This window comes from Uranotaenia lowii, chromosome 2 (genome assembly GCF_029784155.1).
Source record: "Uranotaenia lowii strain MFRU-FL chromosome 2, ASM2978415v1, whole genome shotgun sequence".
Lineage (NCBI taxonomy): Eukaryota > Metazoa > Arthropoda > Insecta > Diptera > Culicidae > Uranotaenia > Uranotaenia lowii.
The window spans coordinates 62,932,054-62,949,120 of record NC_073692.1 but is presented as its reverse complement, the minus strand read 5'-3'; the positions used below and the strand labels follow the sequence as shown (position 1 = coordinate 62,949,120).

General features: G+C 32.1%; 1 protein-coding gene across 1 annotated transcript; it reads left to right on the top strand.

The window, feature by feature from the left end:
- The first annotated feature begins 8,424 nt into the window (after positions 1 to 8,424).
- On the top strand, positions 8,425 to 9,839 carry LOC129749591 (uncharacterized). Its single transcript, XM_055744613.1, has 3 exons — positions 8,425 to 8,566; positions 8,870 to 9,340; positions 9,416 to 9,839. The coding sequence occupies exons 1-3, from the start codon at positions 8,518 to 8,520 to the stop codon at positions 9,544 to 9,546; spliced, it is 651 nt and encodes a 216-aa protein (XP_055600588.1). The 5' UTR covers positions 8,425 to 8,517; the 3' UTR covers positions 9,547 to 9,839.
- Positions 9,840 to 17,067: the final 7,228 nt, after the last annotated feature.

Sequence of the window (17,067 nt, the reverse complement as noted above, 5' to 3'; positions counted from 1 at the left end):
CTAGAGTAAGCAGTGAAGGAGCTCTCCCACATTTTGCGAGCTGATCAAATTCTTCTGAACAAAACTGAATTCGAAAAAAAAATTAAGACGAATATGAGGCAAAACCCCTCAAATTTTCATTTTTTTTATCGAAACATATCAGTTACGATATTCTGTACAGAACCGGTAAAATTTTACACATTTTCATTACATTCAAACGTCTTACACAAAAATAATGTTTGTTGTTACGTTAAATAAAAAAAAAAAAAAAGTGATGCTCTTCTTCGTTAGACCCTATCTCAAAAACCACCACCAGTCACCAAACTTTGCACATGTAAACATTACGTTGCTTTTTCATTTCATCAATTTTCATCCATGCATTCAAAAGTTATTCACAAAACAATGTGTTGCATTTTTTCAAATACACTCCTTAATTTAGTATTCGTAGGATGTTAAAATATCTCAAATTATATTTAAAAAAAACATGCAATAGAGCTAAATTATATCACCCTTTTATAGCTTCATAACAAGATCACATCAATCAGATAGGATGAGATGAGATATTTGATAATCAATTTTTTCTTATCATGCGATATAATTTAGTACTCGTAAAAAGTTAGAATATCTTAAATTATATCAAAAAGTTCATGCAAGAATTTTTAAATTAGATATTTAGTTAAGCATTATAACAAGATCATATCTATATCAAAGAAGATATTGACAATGAAAAAACAAAAACAAACTTTCATGCAATGTTTACCTTATACTCAGAACACCTGCAACGGTTCAGGTCTAAATATTGGTTTTAGGTATACCAGTTTTAGCAAAATTTTAAAGGTTGGAATCGGCTAAAACACGCGCTCCCCACCGGTGTGATAGCAAATTTAAAACGGGTGCACTTTTATTGCAGACACTCAATAATTGAGAAGAAAAAACTCATTTTAATTGAAAAATTGCTAAGTTTTGAGTTTTACACCGTCATTTTTCTACCAGGATTTCATTATCTTAAAGTCTTTTTAATGAAGTTTGTTCGAAACAAGTAGAAATGGATTGACGATTGAATACCATTTCTTTTTCCAATTGACTTCGACCGATTCTTCCAAGCCGTAACGAAACCCCCTGTCGAGCTGGATCGGTTTTGACTATTTCAAGGCCGGATTAAAGGGGGGGCAAAAGGGGCAATTGCCCCGGGCCCCCCGGCTCAGGGGGGCCCCCCGAGGGAAAAAAAAGTTTTAACATTACTTTAATCATACTACCACAAATCCATTAAAAGGTATCAAAACTAGAAAATCGGAATGAAAACTTGAAATATAAAAACTAAAGGGCCCACGTGAAAAAATATCTAGATTAGCTTTTGTCTTAAAAAGTTAAGGGGCCCCCTAGAGTAAGCAGTGAAGGAGCTCTCCCACATTTTGCGAGCTGATCAAATTCTTCTGAACAAAACTGAATTCGAAAAAAAAATTAAGACGAATATGAGGCAAAACCCCTCAAATTTTCATTTTTTTTATCGAAACATATCAGTTACGATATTCTGTACAGAACCGGTAAAATTTTACACATTTTCATTACATTCAAACGTCTTACACAAAAATAATGTTTGTTGTTACGTTAAGCTCATTTTGCTTTATGATAAACTTTTCAGAATTTTACCCGGGCAGTATCCAGGTTAATATCGCGTATTATAATAACTTAAACTTCCACCTTTCAATCATTATTATTGAAATTTTCATTGGTTTATAAATTCTTAACCCTTTTCCTTCCCTATTTTTGAAAGTAAAATCTTTTTAAATCTTTGTAGTTGCTTAATTTGGCCCAATCGACAGTACAGGGTTTCTTTATTGAATTTTCATATCAGTTTCTGTCTTAGACTTGAAATTTGTACTGGAACATTTTCAACTGATTTAACCGAAATTTTATCATCTATTGAAGTGAATATCCCGAATTCAGCAGATCATTTTTCAAATTATCATTCTCAAATTGTTTTTTTCATCAGCAATTTCTAAATCGTATTTAAGCTTTCAAAAAAAAACTTTTCATTATTAATTTTATAAAATATGCTCAAAAAATTCCGTTTGGGTTGATTGATTGACAACACAACATAATACGATTTTCTCTGTTTGCTTTGGCAAATAATGTGAATGAAATCCGGACAATCGGGCGGGACCGGACTTTTGTAAAAATTTTTGTTAAATTTCCGGGCAAACCCGAAAAATACCGGGCATTCTGGCAACCTAAGTTTAGCGTACTAAACTCATTTGGATTCCGTATCTGATTTTTTTTTTCAATATTAACTGATTGTGTGTTTTAAACATTTAATCTTTATTCTCATTTTTTTTTTTCAACCGATCATTTTTGCACTAATACCCATTTGGCTTTGAGGGCATCGAATGAAACTTTCGTCACATTTAGAATAACCATTTGATAAAAAAAATTATCTGATGAGAATCATATCAAAAAACATATCATGAAAAGATTTTTTTTTGTGTTTCAAAGACATAAAATTGAAATTCAAATTTGGAGCAATTTCTGATTTTGCTCTGATAGTAACTTAGTATCTCTTTTTTTTTTTTAATTTAATTCATATTTTGTTTCTTAAAACTTGATTTGAAATTATGATTTAGATTCGGGACACTGTATTTGGTTCTGAATATAACGTGATTTTAAGTTTTGAATTCCCAAACTCTTATATCTGTCTCTCGATGGAATATGGATTTAATTATTTTGTTTATTTTTTTTTTAAATTTTATTTTCTATTTTTCAAATCTTCAAGATTCTTCCTTATTGAAACTAGGTGAATATTTCTCGAATTAGCACAAACCAAACGATCAATGATTATATGAAAATCATTTAAAATATCTATCCGGTCATTTTTTTAAATTAGAGAATTTTAGTTAATGATAAGGATTAAAAAAGAAGAATTAAATTTAGCATTTTGCAGCTAAAATTATAGTTTTCATCTCTAAGAAATTTCTGAACTCTTCCGCAATGTTTGCACGTGATTGATTAACAATTTTTATTTGAAGGTACTAGAAGCTATTTTCTACGCAGACAACATGGCTATTTGAAGATAGTATACTGAACTCATCTCCAGTTTTTTAACACGTTTAAAAGCTTTTGTATTTTCTGGGTAGCATTTGAAAAAAAATCGAATTATAGGGGCCCCCCGAGATAAATTGCCCCGGGCCCCCCGATGGCTTAATCCGGCCCTGGACTATTTTAATTAGTTTCAACTTGCTTCATTGACAACGACCTGACTAGTTTCGCCGCTGTTTCGAAGCTGCGCTGCTGCCCTCTGGGATAGTACGATGTTGCGTGAGCAACATTCCGGGTGAACGATAAATTATAGACGACTTTACATTGCTTCGAGTTAAGTTTTCATAAATCCAAATGATTATGAAAAAAACTCTCCTTTGAAAAATTGGAGTTTGTTTTCAATTAAATTTGAATAAATTAGCCTGGTAGGAGAGTCAATTCGATCTGATAGTTTCATTTTAAAATAGTCAGTCGGTCAGAGAAAACTAAAATGGGGCCGTTCAGATACCACCTTGACAACTTAGGGGGGAGGAGGGGTTATGGAAATGTCCACGGAGAGGGGGGTAGGGGTTTGGGTAATGTCCACGGGGACATACTTACTTTCAAAATATTTTCTAATGGTGAATAAATATTAAAATGTTTCAATCAAAATCTTAAAATTTCAAAGCTTTCCAGTTTAAGTTCAAGCAGCTAGTAGCCACTTGAACGCAAGCTATAAATATGATAATTTAGAAATTAATAATAATTATAATTATTACAAATTAGATTTAGCAAAAAAAAATTCAAATCTGTCCACGTGGACATCCGGGGAGGGAGGTAGGTGTTTGCCAAATGTCCACGCTTGGCCACGAAAGGGGAGGAGGGGGTCAAAAATCTCATTATTCTGTCCACGTGGTATCTGAACGGCCCCCATGTGAATCAATCTTTTCGTCCATTTTCTTAGCTTTTTATTTTTTTCCAATAATCTATATTTTTTTATCATATCTTTATATTAAACTTTATGCGCTTCTCGTTGGTCTGTCTAAAAGAAGGATTTTCTCGTTGTTACTTTAAACTATAACTATTGGATTTGGTTTAGTTGTTACATTTAATAAAAACGTTATATAAAAATTCAAATAGTTTCAGCCTAAGACAGTATAAAATGTTAAGTTTTAATTTAAAATTTTCTACGGCTAGTGGTTGTATAAATATAACTTTCAATAAAATTTCCCAAAAAAATGAGATCATGAGGTCCGATAAAAATACAAAACATGTTATAACCATTGAACGATGGCAATTGAAAAGCATTTAATAAACTTGAATTGTGTAGTAATCCAAGGATTTAATTTTTTTTTTCATTTCAACCACCATCAAATATCCAAATCCGCCTTCCAGCTTTAAAATTATTACGCCTGATTGTATGCAGCTGCAGAAGGAAACCTAATAGAAAATAACAAAAATTTAAGTTTTTTCGAATAAAAAATTCTAGCTTACCAATTGTTGGGTCTTTCCCAAATTTTAAAGAAACGTCAATTGACTACTCTTTTAACAAACTGCAATTGAAAATATGCATTTGGCTCGAGTTTTCATTCAAAAATATGTGAAATACTCAGAATAGTTTTTGGAGTAGTAAAAAATTTACCTTTTTTGTTGTCGATTTGCGATGCTTCACGGCACATACACATTTTTTCCTATATCTCACAATAATCTCTGAACCTTCTACTTCAAATTTGTATCCTTCATTTTCTGAAAATCCTAATCAAATCAAAGAAAATAATGATTTATTAGAAGCTAGTATTTGCAACCGTTTGTTTACATTCACTTGCACACACACGACCTGTCAAAAATTAGCTGAAGTAACTTAATTAAATAGTAGCCTGATATGGTGTTAGAAATATGGTAATTTAATCAGAAAAGGTAAACCAATGATAGGCATCTTAAGCTTTTGCCTTGTAGTGAGGAGAAGCTCGCCTAAACTTTGCATTTGTATTGTGGTCTGTTTTTTTCGGCTTGTAAAATTGGAATTGCACATGAACGACATCGTTGATTGGTTATTTTTCGACTATATTAGATATAAGATAAAAAACGAAATTGGGATAATTTGAAAAAAATGCGATTTTTCTATGACCGGACACCAAATTGTTGTCTATGACCGATAGATTATAGATAATTTCAACTTGAAACTGTAATTTTTTCATCTCTATAACACCCTCAAATGGTTAGCAGAAGATAAGGACTCAATAATGAAACTTTTTATGGTCCTCTGAGAAACTTTAAATTTTGCTGTCCGGTCATAGACAATTTTTCTCTTGTTTTTTCGAAAGAAATGTTTCATTCTGGTTTAAAAAAAAAAAACTTTTAAGACTGGCTTCATAGAACGTTCAGTATTGGAAAACACATACTCACAAGTCCTGTGCAAAAGATTTCTGTAATTTTGCTACGTTTTTGTGCCATTGGTGACAACTTTCGTGAAGTAAAACTAACATGAAATGATTTCTCTTACCACATGAAGGGGAACTGGGGGGAAGACGCCCACGTTAAGACGAATCTTTCATTACTCGTAAATGAAGAATGCAATCCATTAAATTCGACAATAGTTTTGAAAAGGGGACTGTTCTTCACCAGAAATATACAAACAGGAACACCTATACCAATTATTTACGTCTTAAATGTTGAAATTTTGAAAGGCTTTCTAAAGTATGATTTCCATTTCGTTTGGGACAAAGTGCTCATATGTGTGTAGAGGAACATGCCCTATTATGCGCCACCTAAGCGAATCGATGTTTTTCTATGCATTCCACGTACAAATTGTGTTGAAAATGGGTGAAATCGTTGAAGAAAATTGTTTTCTACAAATGCCTATGATTTTTTATTACTCAAATTGCTATAGTTGCTTCAAAAACTTGATTTTTACAAACCATATTCAAAGCCACAAAACAAAGCTGTGTTGCAAATACGCGCCGCTGTGTATTCAATACGCGCCTAGCAGCCGAACACACCCGAAAGCAGCCGAAGACCGAAAACACACCAATACCTACAGACACTTTGAATGAAAAGATAATCAAAATGGACTCACAAAATTAAAAAAAAAATTAAAAGAAGATTTTTTGGGCTGAATTCACGCTCCAAATTTTGTTTTAGACTTTTTGTGCATTTTCGAAGAAAATTGGCCTTTTTGAAAAATTAATGCTATTTCTTGCCTATTACGATTGGCGCGTTATAACGAGCGCATGGGCCATGATAGAACATACCCATAAAAAGCATACCTTAGCGAGTTCGATATGATTTCATAGCATTAAATCATAGTTGAGATTCTCCTCTATCAATGTGTCAGAAAATATTGTCTTATTCGTTTTTCTCTGCTTGGTGACACCTTATTGAAAGTGTTTTAAAATTTAGATCGAAATTAAGAAAAACCTAAATTGTAAAATTATTACGACACAGGGGCATTTTAAGGAAAAAATCAAACTTGCCATGACGAATCACAGCATTCAAAACAAATTGGTAATATTTTGCAAGCTTAAAATGTTACAGATTCTTCAAAACAAGGGTGGCGCGTATTAGCCACATGGGGCGTTATATGAACTTTTCCCCTACCCAAACGCGCCGTTTAACGATTAATAAGTGTTTATTAATTCAAAGGCCACCGAAAGTTTTTGCCAGGCAAAAACATTTCTTTTCTACTTCACAGCTCCTAAAAAATATTGTTTTCGTTTTTCGTCAAATTTACGCAATATAGAAAACTCAGAAGGTCCACAAGTGTTTATAAACGCATAAAAGTGTAAATAGAACAAACTGGCATTTTCAAAAATGTTGAACAATGTTTGTTTAGTGAAATACTGCTGGTGGCGCATCTTGTCTCGACTGCGCATTCTACACCCAGTTCCCCAATATGTTGTAAATTAATTTTTTTCTAATATAGTTAAGTGATCATATTATTGATACTCTTCAAATCAGTAGCAGAACCAATATTTAAAAAAATCTATTTTTAAAGTTATTGCTTAAAAACCTTAAGTATCCGGTAGTAGACAACTTCTCCCTACAGCTTTCTTTTTTTTTTAAATTTTTACAAAGAAAACTCTTGGATTTTAGTTATGGGTTTAAAAACGAGAATTTATTCAAACTAATTTGAAAATTTTTGTTTGCAGAATGAACGTTCATTTTTCAGAGCTCGGCTGCCTAGAATAATCAGGCAGTATAGAGTATTGAGATCGCTTTATAGAAGCAAATTTTATATTTTTAGAGGAAAGGCTCATTGAAATTTCACGGTGTACTCCAAATAGACAAAAAAAAAAATAAACAAACAAAATCACAGGAGCTCCATAGAATCGTGCCTATGGATGTTTTAGACTATGCAGCACAAATGAAATTAGGGCAGCTTGATAAACGAATGCTTCAAAAATAATCAAAAAATTTCTAAGGCACCTGCAAAGCGACTGAATTGCAGAATGTTTTCAAAGCCCATTACATAGAAAAGCTACAATAATTTGTTGATGCGAATCTGAATAGAAATCAGTTCATCGAGTGGTAAGAAAATAAGAGGATTTTCCTTAGAATAATTTAATGATATTTGCATTATTTATCCGAAAGATAATATTATAAGTATCAAGTGGATTCGATACTGATATCGAATTTTTATTATCAGAAAGCTTCACAGGTAGGTGATTGAATTAGCTAAAAATTACTTTTTTAAACTCTAGTCATATTTTATTGTTCTTATTCCAACACATTCAAACATATGACTGACTATAAACATCAAAAACACTTTTGGACAACTTTTTGTTCTATATACTCCTCTGTGCATCGCTCAACAATTATTTAGAAAACCTTACCGTAATTGTTGTCAACTGTTCAAATTCTAATTCCAAATAATGGTGAGCTGTTAAATTTTGGTGGCTCGTTGCCATAAAATTCCCATACTTATTGACAGCTCGTTTTTCGAGGTGATTCTTCAAACTGGTATCTAAAATGGGGGAGCGACCCGCGTCGTAATTAACTGGTTCCAGAATTTACAGTTCTGTATTTTCAAAACCCAAACTAATGATGACTGATTCAATCACACAGCTGGTAAAACTGAACAGATAAATCAGCACGAGTTTGATGATTTTATCCATTAGCGCCGAGTTTCTTTTTTCTTCGCGATTATTAAAAAAAATTAATTTTAATCAGAGAAAAACTTAACAAGATGCTACACTTTTCACGTTAACTAAAAAGATCATTTTATGTTTCCCAGTTTTTTCTTCATATCACAATCGTTGGACGCTCATGGCTATTTCTATCCTCGACGTTCTGGAATTGGATGAATCTGGTACTGGTGGGCTGACTGGTTCCAAAATTTTATCGCTATACCGATAAGCGCGATTATCTGATCGATCCCAGAAAGTGTACAAAAGCGCATCGAGACCAGCTCGTGCCATGTAGTATTAACAGATAAATCCCACCAGAAACATCGAGTCCTTACCGGCCGTTATTAGAGTGCAAATACCGAAATCGAAATTTGAAGATAGTTTTACGAGGACATTAACCATGAAGTCAGGTCAAGTCGTTTGGATCGGAGTGCTGCTGTTTGCAGCAAGTGAGTGATAGTTTGTACTTGATCATGCCGTGAAATTTCTTATGACATTGTTATTGGCGTTATTTTAAGAAGTTTGTGAACCAAATTTGAGATTCAAATTTTTATTACTAACTTAAAAGAGAAATTGAGAGCACTGTTATGTGGAAACTCGTATTTTTGTGCTTATTTTGTCAACAGTGCACAAAAATTTGTGAAGATATTAAAATGCGTTCTTTTAAGTTCCATATTAGCTGAATAAGGGTTTCCTAGTCAAATTTCTCGAATCACCACTGAAACAAGCGCTTAATTTCTTTCCAATTTCAGCTGCCAATGCTCAGCTGCTGTGCTATCATTGTGAGGATTGTGGCATGGGAACTGCACCTGTGGTAATGCCCTGTGGGATGGAAAACGTTCCACCAGCAGCGCCAACTCCGCAACCTCCCGTTACGCCTCCAACGTTGCCAACAGAAGGGCCAACTGCGGCACCACCTCAACCGGGACCGGAACCTACACCTCAGCCCACCATTCCACCGGAAATCACACCTCCTCAACCTACCTCTCAACCGGAACCTCAGCCTTCCCCGCAACCGGAACCAACTGGAGATCCGATTCTGACTCCTCCACCATTGCCCACCACAATCGCTCCTACCATGGCTCCTCCCCCACCCCAGGGAAATCCCGGGGATCTGGTCACCCCGCCCATCACGCCGATGCCGGGTTTCGACTCCCGATTGATCATCCCCTTGGATCCCGCTCCTCAACAGCCATTTGTCTGCACCACCGTCCGGACCAATAGTACGTTTCAAATAACTAAATAAACCCAAAACTCTAAGTTCTAAATGCAAAACCTCTTCATCAAAATAATTTCAGACGGTATGCGGGACATCGTCCGGCGTGGTTGCGCTCGCCTTGGCCAGAATCATGATCACACCTGTAGCAGCCTTTCCGGAGGTCAACACCAGCAGTGCTCCGTTTGCATGACCCATCTGTGTAACGTTTAGTTTTAGTACTTACACGAGCATAGCAGATGAATTTACTCATGATTACATGTGATTTCGAATCGAATCCTAACTACTAGTTGTTATTTGCCGCCAAGGCACAGTTATGAACCGGTTAGTTGCGCTAATCGGATATCTATGAATATTTATTTAGACTTTTAAGGAAAGTAATCGATAAGCGTAGTGAAATTATTTTTTACCTGATGTTTCGGAGCAATTATCGTTACAATATATGAAAAAATTAAAAACCAAAGGAAATCCCAATAAACATTACAATTGTACTCACAATTCATCAACACATTCGGAGTATCAAGAGGGAATGCGCTGACCATTCCTGCAAACGTCATGATTCGAAAGCCCTAGTCTAGTCCATAGATCATTGAAAGTGAGGTTACCCTAACACTAAAAAGTTGCACCTATTGAGGTTTCGTTTCAGTTTTTTTAAGTCACTTCCACGTGTTGAAAAACTAGGTTAACTGTTCGTAAATCACAGGCTAAAATTTAAGCGATGACATTGGAATGTTAGTACTGTATGCAATGGTGATGATGAACTTGTAATCATGTTCAGTAGTTCAAAACGATTCTGAAGGGTGCTCGGACCAAAAAGTGGTCAGCTAAAACTTCGCCCAATCGAAAAATATTAGGAGATAGTTAAGCAGATCCAAAAACTATTAGCAGCGAGAAGCAGTTCAATCAAAGTTCAATCGTCTTTTACACATATTTAATTTCAAATTGAAAGATACTTTGATTTTTTTTAATCAACACGCAAATTAGTTTGACCACATTTCAATCCGAACAGCCTTTAGTTACCCTGTGCTTCTCTCTAGTGGACCTTATCATTACCATCAACCTTATTTATTACACATAGATGTCACTAGTTGTGGATAATTCCAATCAGCATCGACTAAGGCAGATGAGACACTCGATTCCAGTTTTTGTCATTTTTGCCATTTTAGTCATTTTTGTCATTTTTGTCATTTTTGTATTTATGTCATTTTTGTAATTTCTATAATTTTTGTAATTTTTGTAATTTTTGTCATTTTTTGTCATTTTTGTCATTTTTGTCATTTTTGTCATTTTTGTCATTTTTGTCATTTTTGTCATTTTTGTCATTTTTGTCATTTTTGTCATTTTTGTCATTTTTGTCATTTTTGTCATTTTTGTCATTTTTGTCATTTTTGTCATTTTTGTCATTTTTGCCATTTTTGTCATTTTTGTCATTTTTGTCATTTTTGTCATTTTTGTCATTTTTGTCATTTTTGTCATTTTTGTCATTTTTGTCATTTTTGTCATTTTTGCCATTTTTGTCATTTTTGTCATTTTTGTCATTTTTGTCATTTTTGTCATTTTTGTCATTTTTGTCATTTTTGTCATTTTTGTCATTTTTGTCATTTTTGTCATTTTTGTCATTTTTGTCATTTTTGTCATTTTTGTCATTTTTGTCATTTTTGTCATTTTTGTCATTTTTGTCATTTTTGTCATTTTTGTCATTTTTGTCATTTTTGTCATTTTTGTCATTTTTGTCATTTTTGTCATTTTTGTCATTTTTGTCATTTTTGTCATTTTTGTCATTTTTGTCATTTTTGTCATTTTTGTCATTTTTGTCATTTTTGTCATTTTTGTCATTTTTGTCATTTTTGTCATTTTTGTCATTTTTGTCATTTTTGTCATTTTTGTCATTTTTGTCATTTTTGTCATTTTTGTCATTTTTGTCATTTTTGTCATTTTTGTCATTTTTGTCATTTTTGTCATTTTTGTCATTTTTGTCATTTTTGTCATTTTTGTCATTTTTGTCATTTTTGTCATTTTTGTCATTTTTGTCATTTTTGTCATTTTTGTCATTTTTGTCATTTTTGTCATTTTTGTCATTTTTGTCATTTTTGTCATTTTTGTCATTTTTGTCATTTTTGTCATTTTTGTCATTTTTGTCATTTTTGTCATTTTTGTCATTTTTGTCATTTTTGTCATTTTTGTCATTTTTGTCATTTTTGTCATTTTTGTCATTTTTGTCATTTTTGTCATTTTTGTCATTTTTATCATTTTTGTCATTTTTGTCATTTTTGTCATTTTTGTCATTTTTGTCATTTTTGTCATTTTTGTCATTTTTGTCATTTTTGTCATTTTTGTCATTTTTGTCATTTTTGTCATTTTTGTCATTTTTGTCATTTTTTTTTTTTTTTTTTAACAGAGCAGGGAAAAGCCCCCGGGAGTTGGTCACCATTCAAGACCATTCTCCCGAAGGCATAAAACCTCCTCACTTTTTTATTCATTTGTTTTTTCAATATTTTTCGTACAATTTTTGTGATTACACAGAATTTTTGTTTTATAAACGCTTCAATTATTCGGGCTCATTGTTTGAGAGCTGTATTTTCTTCAAATTGTGACTGTTGTAGGTGGCGGTGGTGGGTGGCGTTGGTGGGCGGTGGTGGGCGGTGGCGGTGGCTGGCGGAGAGGGATAAAAACAAAATTTTATGGAGGCAATTAGTGGCAGGCAGATATGTTTGAAGTGAGGAACTGGACTTCTTTCAAGTCTCCAGTGAGATTACTCTCTGTTAAGGAGACTTTGAAAAAACTGGTTTACGGCAGGTTCAACGATCTAGTTTGTTTTACTGTTGTTTCATACTAAGAAGTTCTCCAAGTGGTTTTTTATATGAACTTTGAGTTGACGTTTGAAACTGGCTTTGTTCCTTATGATTTTTAAGTGCGCTGGTAGACTGTTATACTTCATTTTACTGAAGTATTCAAGGGATCTTTTCATCTTTTCTGTGTTTGGTCTTCTTTGTATTAGGTTTTCTCTCGATCTTGTGGGGAATCTATGACTCTGTTGCTGGACATGTTGATTGTGGTGACAGAGTGGATTATACAGTACGTTGTGAATCCGCACAATACTCTGTAGTTCTCTTAGTGCATTTTTGTCATTTTTGTCATTTTTGTCATTTTTGTCATTTTTGTCATTTTTGTCATTTTTGTCATTTTTGTCATTTTTGTCATTTTTGCCATTTTTGTCATTTTTGTCATTTTTGCCATTTTTGTCATTTTTGTCATTTTTGTCATTTATGTCATTTTTGCCATTTTTGTCATTTTTGTCATTTTTTGTCATTTTTGTCATTTTTGTCATTTTTGTCATTTTTGTCATTTTTGTCATTTTTGTCATTTTTGTCATTTTTGTCATTTTTGTCATTTTTGTCATTTTTGTCATTTTTGTCATTTTTGTCATTTTTGTCATTTTTGTCATTTTTGTCATTTTTGTCATTTTTGTCATTTTTGTCATTTTTGTCATTTTTGTCATTTTTGTCATTTTTGTCATTTTTGTCATTTTTGTCATTTTTGTCATTTTTGTCATTTTTGTCATTTTTGTCATTTTTGTCATTTTTGTCATTTTTGTCATTTTTGTCATTTTTTTCATTTTTGTCATTTTTTTCATTTTTGTCATTTTTGTCATTTTTGTCATTTTTGTCATTTTTGTCATTTTTGTCATTTTTGTCATTTTTGTCATTTTTGTCATTTTTGTCATTTTTGTCATTTTTGTCATTTTTGTCATTTTTGTCATTTTTGTCATTTTTGTCATTTTTGTCATTTTTGTCATTTTTGTCATTTTTGTCATTTTTGTCATTTTTGTCATTTTTGTCATTTTTGTCATTTTTGTCATTTTTGTCATTTTTGTCATTTTTGTCATTTTTGTCATTTTTGTCATTTTTGTCATTTTTGTCATTTTTGTCATTTTTGTCATTTTTGTCATTTTTGTCATTTTTGTCATTTTTGTCATTTTTGTCATTTTTGTCACTTTTGTCATTTTTGTCATTTTTGTCATTTTTGTCATTTTTGTCATTTTTGTCATTTTTGTCATTTTTGTCATTTTTGTAATTTTTGTCATTTTTGTCATTTTTGTCATTTTTGTCATTTTTGTCATTTTTGTCATTTTTGTCATTTTTGTCATTTTTGCCATTTTTGTCATTTTTGTCATTTTTGTCATTTTTGTCATTTTTGTCATTTTTGTCATTTTTGCCATTTTTGCCATTTTTGTCATTTTTGTCATTTTTGTCATTTTTGTCATTTTTGTCATTTTTGTCATTTTTGTCATTTTTGTCATTTTTGTCATTTTTGTCATTTTTGTCATTTTTGTCATTTTTGTCATTTTTGTCATTTTTGTCATTTTTGTCATTTTTGTCATTTTTGTCATTTTTGTCATTTTTGTCATTTTTGTCATTTTTGTCATTTTTGTCATTTTTGTCATTTTTGTCATTTTTGTCATTTTTGTCATTTTTGTCATTTTTGTCATTTTTGTCATTTTTGTCATTTTTGTCATTTTTGTCATTTTTGTCATTTTTGTCATTTTTGTCATTTTTGTCATTTTTGTCATTTTTGTCATTTTTGTCATTTTTGTCATTTTTGTCATTTTTGTCATTTTTGTCATTTTTGTCATTTTTGTCATTTTTGTCATTTTTGTCATTTTTGTCATTTTTGTCATTTTTGTCATTTTTGTCATTTTTGTCATTTTTGTCATTTTTGTCATTTTTGTCATTTTTGTCATTTTTGTCATTTTTGTCATTTTTGTCATTTTTTTTCATTTTTGTCATTTTTGTCATTTTTGTCATTTTTGTCATTTTTGTCATTTTTGTCATTTTTGTCATTTTTGTCATTTTTGTCATTTTTGTCATTTTTGTCATTTTTGTCATTTTTGTCATTTTTGTCATTTTTGTCATTTTTGTCATTTTTGTCATTTTTGTCATTTTTGTCATTTTTGTCATTTTTGTCATTTTTGTCATTTTTGTCATTTTTGTCATTTTTGTCATTTTTGTCATTTTTGTCATTTTTGTCATTTTTGTCATTTTTGTCATTTTTGTCATTTTTGTCATTTTTGTCATTTTTGTCATTTTTGTCATTTTTGTCATTTTTGTCATTTTTGTCATTTTTGTCATTTTTGCCATTTTTGTCATTTTTGTCATTTTTGTCATTTTTGTCATTTTTGCCATTTTTGTCATTTTTGTCATTTTTGCCATTTTTGTCATTTTTGTCATTTTTGTCATTTTTGCCATTTTTGTCATTTTTGTCATTTTTGTCATTTTTGTCATTTTTGTCATTTTTGTCATTTTTTTCATTTTTGTCATTTTTGTCATTTTTGTCATTTTTGTCATTTTTGTCATTTTTGTCATTTTTGTCATTTTTGTCATTTTTGTCATTTTTGTCATTTTTGTCATTTTTGTCATTTTTGTCATTTTTGTCATTTTTGTCATTTTTGTCATTTTTGTCATTTTTGTCATTTTTGTCATTTTTGTCATTTTTGTCATTTTTGTCATTTTTGTCGTTTTTGTCAAATTTTCAAAGCCTTCCAGTGTTCGATAACTTGATTGGCTCAGAAGCCCACAATATAGATTTACGACCAAATGCAAACCCGAGTCCTACTTTCTTGAGCGTCATACATTGCCGCAAAAATTTATTAAATAAAAAAATATCTTGATACCGCGTGTTTGTAATCACAACACCTTCAGCCCGAATTTCTAACAGATAGATAGCGAAAGAATGTTAAGTGGTTGCAAGTTGCAGCTTCCAGTTCTTGAGGGATTTCCCAGCCACATTCCACTGCTATCAGATATCTCTTCCAGACAACATTCCACTGTCAAGACGGTTTGACAGGTGATGAAATTGGAATCAGTTCATTATTTTTTTCTTGAGGAAAACTCTATGGACTTCATACAGCTATCTTCAAATTATAATTATCCAAATCAAGGACTTGCAAAAAAAAAAAATTCAATAGAAACTTTTCTCGGGCCCGGGTTAACTAACATCCGATAAGGATGTTTTTGCGATTTTATATTGCAAATTAAATCTATTTAAAAAAATTATTCAAGTTGTTATCTTAGATTCCCTTTGGTTAAAAATTCTTACAACTTCGTCAAAAATATTTTCAGATTATCCATTTTTAAGGAACACAAACACTGTTGGCGATATTCGGAATAATATTAATATGAATTTTTTGAAGAGCGGGAAATCGATTTCAGGTTTCTAATTTTGTTTCCTGGGTCAGCAAAATGGGTCCTCCATATTTAATTCCAAAAAAATCGAAAGCGTGTAGGCTGCCGTCGGATTTGACTGGAGATATCCAAATCTAGTATGAATTGCCCATCAATACCCAGAAAAAAACAATTCGTGAAAACAAACCTAACCGAACTTTTACGAAACCGAACTTCGTGAAACTGAATTGGACCAAAAAATTTTCAGCAAAAATGTTCTTAAGAAACATAACAGTGTGATGCGAAAGTTTCAAGAAGATTAATGAGATGTTACATTATATTAATAATCCCACTTTCACATACAGTAAGGTGTGTTCCCCTTTTTTCGAATTCCAAAACACCTGTTGTCAAAAACAGTTCAAATACAAATTGAAATCTTTCGAAACGTTTTGATGAAAAAAAATCAAATTCAAATTCAAATTTTTGTTGAGTAATTTCTGAGGTTTTTTTTTATAAAATTGACCGGATTTCTCCACTGAAAAAAAAACTGGCAACATTATTCTAGCAACACTCAGTCCCATTTTCAAAAAAATTAATTTAAGTTATTGTTTCAACAGTCTTGAAATGTTCCAATTAAAGGAGGAAAAAGAAGGAAATTTTCTTCAAAATATTACACAATGTCGCCGTTGTCAAGCTTTTTGTCACGGCACTAAAAATTGTAGAATGAATGCCAAATGCATGCTTTGCGGCTCATTCGATCATGAAAAATCTAAATGCCTTTTCGGTAATGATAAACCACAAACAGAATTCTTCAAGTGTGCGAATTGCGCAGGTAATCATTCCTCCAATTCCATAGACTGTCCCGTTAAGGCAAGAATTATTGCTTCATTAATATTTTTTTAGTACGTAGTTAACTATAGGGCTCTGAGCAGTTCATTATGGAGCTGAACATCTAATTGAATCTAATGATGTAACATAAATGTAATGATGAATTGGTATAAATAGAGACCCTAAAAAATCATAGCTGACTTTTTTCAAAAAAACTCCTAAACGACTCTGTATACATCCCGAGCAGACTTTTATAGCAAAATTATAGCAAATTCGTGCCTATTCGTGCCTGCCCCTATTCTTTTTTTTTTTTTGTTTCGATTATAATCGTTTTACCATCATTATGGCATTCGCGACTTTATCAACGTTGCAGTTGGCGGATCGTTATTGAAAAACTTATCCGGTACAACTGTGTTCAAGCCGATGGGCTTGAATAATCTCTGTCAATTTCCAGCGTAATAAAACTTATAAGAAAGATCTAGAAGGTTCTCAAATATACGTTATAATTTTATTACATTTTACTTGGAAGGTTCTAGAAATTTCTGCCGTTTTATCCATGCACACGCACGGAAGATTCCACAACTATCCCGGCGCGCGAAGCATCGTCTATATGGAGATGTTCCAGAATATTCTATTGGATTTAAATAGAAGCGCGCGTCGTGATGTGAGTTAGTTGTTATTCTGATCCGCGTGTTTTTACGTCGTCCTTCGTGAAGTAACCTACCAACAAGTGAACCTTACAAGT

Bases quoted from the DNA above. Each gene is read 5' to 3' on its own strand.
- LOC129749591 (XM_055744613.1), top strand. From the start codon at position 8,518: ATGAAGTCAGGTCAAGTCGTTTGGATCGGAGTGCTGCTGTTTGCAGCA. The intron at 8,567-8,869 runs GTGAGTGATAGT...TTCCAATTTCAG, and splicing joins AGTGCTGCTGTTTGCAGCAA to CTGCCAATGCTCAGCTGCTG. The intron at 9,341-9,415 runs GTACGTTTCAAA...AAATAATTTCAG, and splicing joins CACCACCGTCCGGACCAATA to ACGGTATGCGGGACATCGTC.